We start from the raw sequence: 10,000 nt of genomic DNA, 5'->3' as shown, positions 1-10,000 counted from the left end.
TGAAGAAATTCTTTTGATAAAGAGTAAAAATAAGTCTTTCCAAAAAAGCTTTACGTATACGCAGTCAAAAAGAAGGTGTTTCAGGGTTTCTGGTTCAGACCTCAAAAACGTGCATTTATCACCTAGAATAAAACCTATCGTACATAATTTGGAATTGATGTATAATGTAGAATTAAATATTATGATCGAAGACTAAAAGGGAATGGGCCGTCGTTTTGGATTGTAATTTTAAAGTGGGGCGGTATAGCATGTCTGAGTCCTGCCCAGACTAATAAAAATTTTTTTTTTTAATTTTTTTTTCGAATTAATATTGTAAGGCTCTATGGTGTTTAAATCGAATTGAAGATCTGTTGCATAAACAAACCCAGACTCAAAAAATGTTTTCTAGGAAACTGGCCTATTATTTACACAAATATCTTTATTATTCCATATTATGTTGTACCAAGGTTTCCCTGCAGAAATATTGTCTCCAAAATCCGCCTATCATTATAGCATTTCAGTAGAAAATTGAAAGAAAAGTGTAAGGTCTTCTATGTTATAATTACAATGAAACAGAAAAACCGCTAAAACGTTGCAGAAGGTTAATATGTAAATAATCTTTCCATGCATGTGCCTTCAACTGATCTTTGTCTTTGATGACTCCCTTGGAGATGGGTAGTAAAGATGATACGTAAACAAACTTTGGGGCGATCAAGGATTTTATTACTGTTACCTTTCCGTATAAGGACAAATTAACCCCTTGAGGACTAGATATTTGTAATTTTTTTGAGTTTTTTGACACCGTTTAATTTTTCTATATATTTTTTTTCCTTTCGTAATTTTCTTTCATATGAGTAGTATAGCCCTAGAGATTTAATTGGTTCATTAGGCTATTTGATACCATAAGGGTTTCGTTTAGCTTTCCCTTAAAGATCCGATCCACATTCCTTCAGTTTTGGCAGGATTAATTGCTAAACCTGAATATAAGTCGTCAACCAGCTTGAAACGGGTTTGGCTGATTTAATTTATCTATTTAAAAGGAAAAAAAGACAGAAGAAGAACAAACAAAATATGAACAAAAAAAAAAAAGTAGCTCCGTAAAGAGATTATGTGGTCAAGTGAGAAGGAATTTTGAGTGTTTGACAAAGAATTCGATTTTTGACATGACTTGCAGTTACAAAAAGTAGTAATGACCAGAAGAAATGTGCTTCCCTGGTAAAGCGCTTTCTATCCATATAAGAGAAGAAATTCTGCATTTATGTAACCAAGGTTACCGAACAGGGGATATATCAAGAGAATGAAAGATATCCGACCAGGTTGTGAACAAAATTCTAGCTCAAAAGTGTATGCGATGCGTAACGATAATCTGGAATCTACAAAAGCCTAGCATTTTCATAGCTGAAATACACAGCAGGCTTCAAGGTAGCTGTACTCTGCATGATTTGCCGTCCATCAAAAATAGTTTGCGACAAAAAGGTCGACGAAAAACCACGGCAGACACAACAGTGAGTGAAGGAAGCCACAAAGAATACACACGCACATGAACAAGTCTTCAACCCACCTAAAAAATAAACCAATGAATAATGGACATTTCAAATCAGGTGACACTTGGGCTACTGTTGGAAAAATATTCTTATTAAACTTGGAAGTTTGAAAGGAATGATGCAGTCGGTTGGCAGTTAATCAAAACTATATTCTTAAATGATAGGTGGCAGGCCCTGATCGAGTATTTTGGCTGTAACAGAACAGCCTTTACCTGTTCTTGAGGTTGTTGGCCCTTCAATTTCGGTGCTGACACAGTAACCATAGTTGCAATACCTTGATGGTATGGACGTCAGATTATAAACGTAAAATCCACTGCAGTTGCGAATACTGATGTAAACCGAAGCCTCACAGCATCCTCGATGTCCCACGAAACACACTTTACGCACGACAGCACCATCCTCCACAGAGGGGTGTCCTCCAGTAAGCCAGCCTGGATACAGAGCACCGCAATGACACATCTTAACGCAAGTGTCAGCCATTTGGTTTCCAGCTTCTCCGCCAAAACGGTGCCAGCCAGGCTTGAAATTGTCCTTGCAAGGATCAGCCGATAGCCCGTCCAGTCTGTGTGTTGCTGACACACTCGAGCCAATGAGGAATCTGTAGTTTGAACATTCTAAGGACAATTTTGAAAAGAGAATTATTAAAACTCATTGAAATGTTAACTTGGAATGAGGACAATACTCGTTCTCGTTCGATCAAAAGCCCATCCATCTGGTTGACATAGACCACAACAGCAGAAACTCCCTCACAACTCTTCGCGAACATCTTCTCTTTGTTAAACACACAAAAATGGGACAAACCAACGGTTTTTTATGATTGGTAAAATATGACAAAGAATGTGACAGTTGTCCGGAAATTCGCATTTCATCACCTTCTTAAATCCACCATTGTTTTTGCAAAGTCAAGAACTTACCGAAGACTTTATTTTTCACTAGGTAATTCAATCTATTAAAAGCAAGTCACTCTTATTTTCTGCTCAGTGATAAAAAGAATCCTGTTCGATTTTGAGGCTCGTTTGTAAGGAATCCCACCCATCATAAACACTTCAAATAAACCTGTTTTGTAAAAGGATCAATCAACCTTGACAAATGGATAAACAGAATATCTGCTATTGTTAAAGTCCAATTTAAAAACCTATACCATTGTATATTAATCTGATAGAAAATCTGATGAATGCGTTCTAACCTGGTGCTTGTGGCAGTCCATTGCCGCAGTAACGTGAGTTACACCTGGGTGGATCAAGGCGGTAAACATAAAATGCTCCACAGTTGCGAACACTGATGTCCTTTGAAAAGTAGCAGCAGTTAGGCCCATTCGAGTGCTGCAAAAAACAGACCTTTCGTTGAACAATGCCCTCAGCCACTGTAGGGTGCGTGCCACTGAGCCAACCTGGTGAGTCTGTGTTGCAGTGATACATCGTCGGACAAGAAACTGCCATTTGAGTCCCAGCTTCTCCGCTAAATCGATACCAACCAGACAACACTGAATCGCACATTTTACCAATGCTTCTGTTTACATAGCTCATTGCTCGGTTAGACTCGTTCAAAAATCTGTAGTTGGAACATTCTAAAACAAAATTCAAAACAGATCATATTTTGAGGATTATTGTCCTAACTGGGCTGGAGAAAGACATAACTGTGTTTCAGTTTCTCGAAACTTGAGAATCGAATATTCAGTGAGTTCTAAATTTAACAGTGCTCCCGATCCTCCAGTTTCTTCAAGGTAGATGCTAATTACTAAGTGGTGGGCTTTTTTGCTTGACTGATTTTTCGAATCCACGCGCAAGACGAATTTAACCGATTTGTTCATTTTCTAAATAGCACTTGTGTTTGTATTGTCATTGCAATCAAGCTTCTGTCAAGTGACAAACCTTCGAACAGATTTTCAAACACGTATTAAACATGCAATCGTGAAATGGACAGATCTTTTCCTCAGGACGAAACATTGCTTAAGGTTAATGTTGGAACAAGCCTTTTGACGAGTTAACCGTGATAATTGTCTATCAAAAGGAAAGATCATTTTAAATCGATAATTTTTTTTAAAAAGGTTGCCTATGTCGATGAAAGGAACTATGCAAAGAATTTCTTTTAAATCCCATTCTCATAAATTAAATCCTGTCATCAGAAGCACAACGACAAATTTTGAAATTGGGAACGGCTTAACGCTTGCACACACAAAAAAACAATTATAAGGCGCTGTCTAATCGGACAGCAAGGCCACCTGGCGTGTGCTTTATGAGATCCTAGTCAAGAAAAAAAAAAAAAAAAAGGTAAATTGAACTCAACTGTCAGCGACAGTAATCATGATGTCCCAGACTCAGTTGTGAGTAGGTTGTTTAAGCAACGACAAGCGCAGCGTCTACGAAAACCCAGATTCACAATAAAAGTAAGCGCTATCGTAATTACTCTATCGCGATTACTCTCTTCTATTCGGGTGAATTATCCTGCAACTGCATTCGTACGAGACGTTTTAACGTAAAGATAGGAAATGAACGGTACGTTCACTATGTTGTGGTAAAGGCTAAATATTGGTTTCTTTACGTTTTTCTTTTGTAGAGTGCGACAAAGAAGTGCATTAGAATGTGTGCCGCACAGGCAGCACTACTCTTGTTTTCTTTGAATCAATAATTTGTTGCGGTTGACGCAGCCGTCGTCGTTGCTTAAAATCTCCAGTGACAAATCCCAACAAACGGTTTAACAATTCCTCAACCATTGGACAAAATTGGGAAAGAAAAACAATCTATGTCTTTTTTGATATATGTTTTATGGTATTAATTACTCTCTTGTGGCCCCGTTTGCGGAATCTGTTGAGTGTCCGGCTGATTTCTAGGTGAATATTACTGACACAACATTTTAATAATATCCTCGATTTTTCACGAACTGCACAAAAACCCTATACCAGAAAGTATTTTCAGCTGCTAATCACTATTGACTCTGCAGCTTCCCTTGAGTGTGCTTACCATTGGACACAGTGTCGTTGTAACTAATAACGGTGTAAGTAGCTATGAAGTACATCCAGTTCCAATAAGGTTTTACGTTTGCAACCACCACTTCTAGGCTCTGACCTTCGTGCGAGTAAAATGTTGCAATGCCAGATAAGAGATTACTACACATTCTTGAGCTCGGTTTCCCATCTGCGTAGGTTCCATTTTGAATTTCCAAGTAGCGAAGAGTGCATGACTCGTTCCACCACGAAGCGTGCATGGATTGAATAACTAACTTGACTTTTTCTCCTTTCTTCGCTTCGATCTGCCAGCTGTAATGTGGATACATGCATTCATAGTAATGTATGGAAACTGAGATGATTCCATCCGTTCCATTCAAAAAACGTTGCTTCGAAAACTCTAAAAAGCCAAAGTAAATAAATTATTACCTTTTAACAAAAGAAATAATCTCCAATGAATGAAACAATAAGTAACTTCAACAAGAACCCTGAATACACTTGGCAACACAAATCGGGACAGTGTAGTCAGTGGGCACTGCAATTTTTGTGACACAGCAAGGCAGAAGGAGGTCGGTCAATGCAAGAGCAACAACAACGAGAACTTTTACAAAAACTACAAATTTTACAAAAAAATTTCAAATTTGAAAAACTTAGGAATTTTGGTTACACAGCAAAACACAAGGAGATCAATGCAAGAGCAAAGGAAAACAACAAATTTTACAAAAACTGTAAAGAGTGCCAAGGGACTGTGGCAGTTAGTTCGTTGTATGGAGATTTCCTTAAATCGAAAAACCTCGTGAGCACGAATTTTTAGAGCAACAAGAGAAATATTCGTTATATCAATATGGGTAATGTTTAGTGGTAGTGTACTTACAGTGTCGCCGGGTTGTAAGAGTGTAAGAGTGTCTGTGGTGCCAATGGGCCCGCCAGCGCGTGCATAAATCACTAAAATAAACAGGTCTGCTGGAAGCGTGCTTGAGTTTCAACAAAATGAGACCCAAAATAGTAAAGAATTTGTGACACTGATGAATAATAAAGCAGCTGCTACTTGCAAAACGATGGAATTATCTCACTGTTATTTTTAAAGAGTCAATTTCACTCCAGTGCTGGAGTGAAAAAGTGGAGTAAAATAAGGCGGAGTAAAATGTACTCCTAAGAGGAGTTAATTTAACTCCACCAAGAGTAATTTTTACTCTTACTAGTTAATATTTAAAGGCAATGACTTTGCTAGAGTAAATTTTACTCTCCCTACAGAGTAATATAATATGCTGGAGTTAATTTTATTCCTATTTATCGGGATACTGAGTAAAGTCTACCCCACTTACTTTCTGAGAAAAAAAGTAGAGGAGGATTTTACTCCTATGTATTTTTGTAGAGTAAATTTAAGTTTATCCAGTCTAAGATGTGGAATTGGGGTTGTTTTATTTTTTTGAAATACACCGATTAATTCTTTGTTTTCGAGGAGTTGGAGTGAAAAAGTGGAGTAAAACTAAACGCAGTAAAATGTACGCCTCTTATTTAGTACCAGCTGTACTTTACTCCACTAATTAAGAGTAAAGTATACTGCCCTCCAAGTCAACAGTTTTACAGGATTAAAATCCTGTTAATGAAGGCCGGTATCTTTCCACATTTTAGTGAGGGTTAATACGATGAGGCCGCTCTGAATCTTGCTGGTTTTTTCGTTTTTAATTGGACGACGCGGTAAGAAAGAAAGATCGTTATCCTCCGCCATCATTTCCGCCATATTGGATAACACACTAGAGAACAGACTGGAAACTAGTGAGCCGTTTTGGTCAGCAGTCACCTATGCAGCCTTTACTGATTTCGGCGGGACTTTCGGCGGTTTTACTCGGGTTTGAATCAACGATCACAATTTGTGCTGACGAGTTTTTCGTTTGTTTACTCTTTAAATGCTGATCCAAAGCAAGGAAATGCTTACAACAACTCAAGCATTCTCGTTCCCAGAGCTGCGATCCTCTTGGCCAGCGCCTCGGATCGAGAGCTCTGGCAGGTTCCAATTTAACAGTCCGCGATTCACGGACTTCCGATCGTTCTGCGCAGTCTCGATTCTTTTTCAAAATGGCGGACCAAGCCAAGTCTCTTACACGAGGCGTTGAATCATGGAATGGAAATTCTAGATTTAAGCGACATCACATTGAAAGGAAGAAGTACGAGGGTTTGAAGCTATCTGTGCTTGTCATTTCGCCGTTAAATACCTCAAATACACGATCAAATTTTTAAGATGAGAGAGGGAGGACTGAATTTTAAAAGAGGGTTCGGTTGACAGGAGCTGACGACAGGGATCAAGTTGCACTGAATTAAATGCTGTACGTGTTAAATACATCCGAGTGATAATACTTTCGCATGTGAAATGTTCTAAGCTCTATTGAAGTAGAGACAATAATACTATAATGCGTAAGTAAACAACCTTGAAGTTAGCATTTATTACTAAAAATAAATGATCACATATACTGGTAATAAATTATTTTCTTATGTTTTGCAGCTAAAAGCCTGCCTAATGGTCCTAATGTTACCAATTTTGTCTGTTGCCTAGGAATTATGTATACTTTTTTTATCAACTTGTAATAATCATAATAAACACTACTTTATTTAAGTGTCAATGGATTTAGCACTACAGAACTAATTGGGGAAACCAATGAAATTAACTCAAATCAAATATGTTTTTTGTGGATGTGGTAAAACCGGAGTACCCGGAGAAAAACCTTTCGCAATATAGAAGAGAACCAACAAACTCAACCCACATATGACGCTGAGTTTGGGAATTGAATCCAGACCACATTGGTGGGAGGCGAGTGCTCTTACCACTGCGCAACCCCTGCTCCCTGACTGACTGGATCAAATCTGTATATTTGCACCCAGTAGTTAATTTACTCTGTAACTGTTGAACTTCAAAGTTAAATTTCAGTTAAAATGAATCCAACCTAAATAATTATTGTTTGATTCCCAATAATTTCCTTTGTATTTTAAACCTACTGATGATAAATAATGATGTTGGGGGACAAATCTTGATCAAAATGTAACTACATGCAAGATGAAGTCATTTAAGTTGCCTGAATTTCACATAAATATTAATGTGTTTACATATTTTTAGAAAATATATATCATTGGACACCTTGTTCTTACATCTTGGCACTAGCAAAACTGAGGAACTATATCACTCTTTTTGCACAGCTTCTTGCACTGGTTGTTGATATCTTAAGGGTAACTGCCTTAATTGCATCTCCAAAAACCATGTCTTCCATCACAATGTTTCAAAATCTGCTGAGGTTTTGCTCCACTAATCATCATTGTTGACAGTTTTTTGATATATTCACTGTTTTATTCAGTTAACAAATGATACAAAATACCATTAATATTTTTAATGTGAATTTTAACAATGATTGATCACAAATAAATTATTATTCATGGTCTTCATCTTCAGTTTGTTGGTTTGAGCAAATTATTGAAAGTAATAAGATAAATGACTAACTTTGTTGTTCTAAGAGTTATCATAATTTTATTATTATTGCCAATAACAGGCACACTGTATTTTGCGTGTGAATATCATTGCACATTCTAAATTATAAAATAATTAGGATAGTAAACGCACTCCCATTAATATCGGTCAATAGCTGTGTTTAGATGAGAGTATATAAACACAGCTATGACATCACATGAATTTTGATTGGTTATGTGTTGTCAGATGCACCTTTTGATTGGCTGGTTGGAATATGGGTGTGTATGTTATGCAAACCGTCAACTGTGTCTCGGGTTTGCATAACTGTCAAGAATTCTCCCAACTGCGCTTGGCATTTAGATGAGGCTATGTAAACATGGACAACGTCCTCTATTGCTTAAATAACACAACAAAATATAACTTTTTGATCGGTTGCTTTATCTCAAGAGAAGCAATTCCGGAAGGCAGTTTTCTATTAAGCAATAGCCATTGAAGCAGATTCAACCAAGCCTTTGCCTGTTGGGTGCATCTGGCAAAATAGTCCAAAATGCATGTGGGGCTTCTCTTTTATGGTGCAAACAGGGACAGTCTGAATTATGTTGATCTCTTTTTAGCTGACGAAACATTCGCTCTGATGATGGGCTAACACTCGAAACGTCAGCTTTCCAAATCATTCATGGTGGTAATTCCACCTTTATCAAAATATGTGATAAAACCAAATTTTCGTGTTAACCGTGACACTGTGTGCAATCAATGTAACATGGAGACAATTTAGCATGTAACGGGGTCTCTCATGTGTGAGCACAAGTGTTGATGCCTGTCAAAGAATAGGTTATTGGCTAAGCTCTTCTGACCCTACAATTTACCAGTTTAATAAATTATATACTAGCCCAAAACAGCGATGTGAAAGTGAACCAACAGGTACCCAATTTACTGTGGCCATAATAATCCTCTGAAAATGAGAACCGAAAAGTTGTTTTTCAGTAGCTGTGTACCAGCAGGAAAATCCTTCAAGCTCTCCTCTGGATAAGAAACTACCCAGAAGATGCAGGTTGTCAAGATCACTTGAGATTGAACTTGACAGGAATTTATCCATTTTTTGGATAGCCCCCCTCCCCCCTTTATCCCCATTTTTCATCAGGGGCTGTAGTCCCTTTTCATCAGGGGTTGCTCTCAACTGAAGCCTTTTGTATGGAAGGAATCAAGTTCCAACTTTAATGCGATATTACACAAAGAATATATACTTACAAATTTCATTATTGCAATAAGAGAATGTAACAAAAAAGTACGCGATAACCGGGTTAGCTGTTGGCTTAATCTTTTCTTCCTCACCACGGACATATTCAAAAGGAGTCAAGGCTTTGCGTTGTTAAACACATGAACAATAATTACACCGTAAACACATGAATCGATCGAGCTTAGTCAAAAATCCTGCGTAACATATAACCAGCTGACCTTGCTCCTTTTTTTCTCGCGTCCCACACCTGGTGAAGGACGGGCTCTGCTGCACAGACTTCCTTCTTTTAGATCGGATAACCGACTCGTGCTGAGCTTTCGAATGAACTACCGTCTTTATAAACTCCTGAAATGTCGTGACCGTAACGTAGCAAGATCTACATATTCGCGATGGTAATAAACCATCGTCGACAGAAATTTTCAAACCAGAAAACTCTTCTCAATCCCGTACGATTCCTTCCCTAATTGTCTTTTCACCAAATAAATCCAAAGGATGGTTGTTACTAATAATATATCTGTTGCAAGTACGGCAAACAGAAAATAGAATCCCTTCGGCCATTCTCTTCCGATTTCTTCCGGTTTATCATTTTTATTGTGTTCCCATCTGACCAATCAGTGGCGAGAACGGATTGGAACCGGCCAGAGCTCTCGATCCGAGGCGCTGGCCAAGAGGATCGCAGCTCTGGGAACGAGAATGCAACTCAAGCAAAAAGGTAAGCGTTAACTGAACCATGAGCAGATAATATTTGATGCCTTAGGCCCGATTCACACACTTTTCATGAGCCGAACTTAATTCGAGTTCGACCGACACAAATTAACAAAAGTACGCCTGTTGATTCA

At 38.0% G+C, this 10,000-nt stretch overlaps 1 protein-coding gene across 1 annotated transcript in view; it reads right to left on the bottom strand.

Annotated features, from left to right (window-relative positions):
* The window catches only part of LOC138039695 (uncharacterized), a 65,695-nt gene that overhangs the window by 37,746 nt on the left and 17,949 nt on the right, over positions 1–10,000 (bottom strand). Inside the window, exons 7-9 of the mRNA XM_068885540.1 lie at positions 4,484–4,867; positions 2,710–3,090; positions 1,736–2,137 (exon numbers count right to left, since the gene is read on the bottom strand). Of these exons, the coding sequence (XP_068741641.1) occupies positions 1,736–2,137; positions 2,710–3,090; positions 4,484–4,867 (1,167 nt within the window). The remainder of the gene's footprint in view (positions 1–1,735; positions 2,138–2,709; positions 3,091–4,483; positions 4,868–10,000) is intronic.

The sequence above is a fragment of the Montipora capricornis genome, chromosome 3 (assembly GCF_036669925.1).
Source record: "Montipora capricornis isolate CH-2021 chromosome 3, ASM3666992v2, whole genome shotgun sequence".
Taxonomy (NCBI): domain Eukaryota; kingdom Metazoa; phylum Cnidaria; class Anthozoa; order Scleractinia; family Acroporidae; genus Montipora; species Montipora capricornis.
Note: the sequence above shows the minus strand (reverse complement) of the source record. Positions and strands in the feature narration are given on the sequence as shown.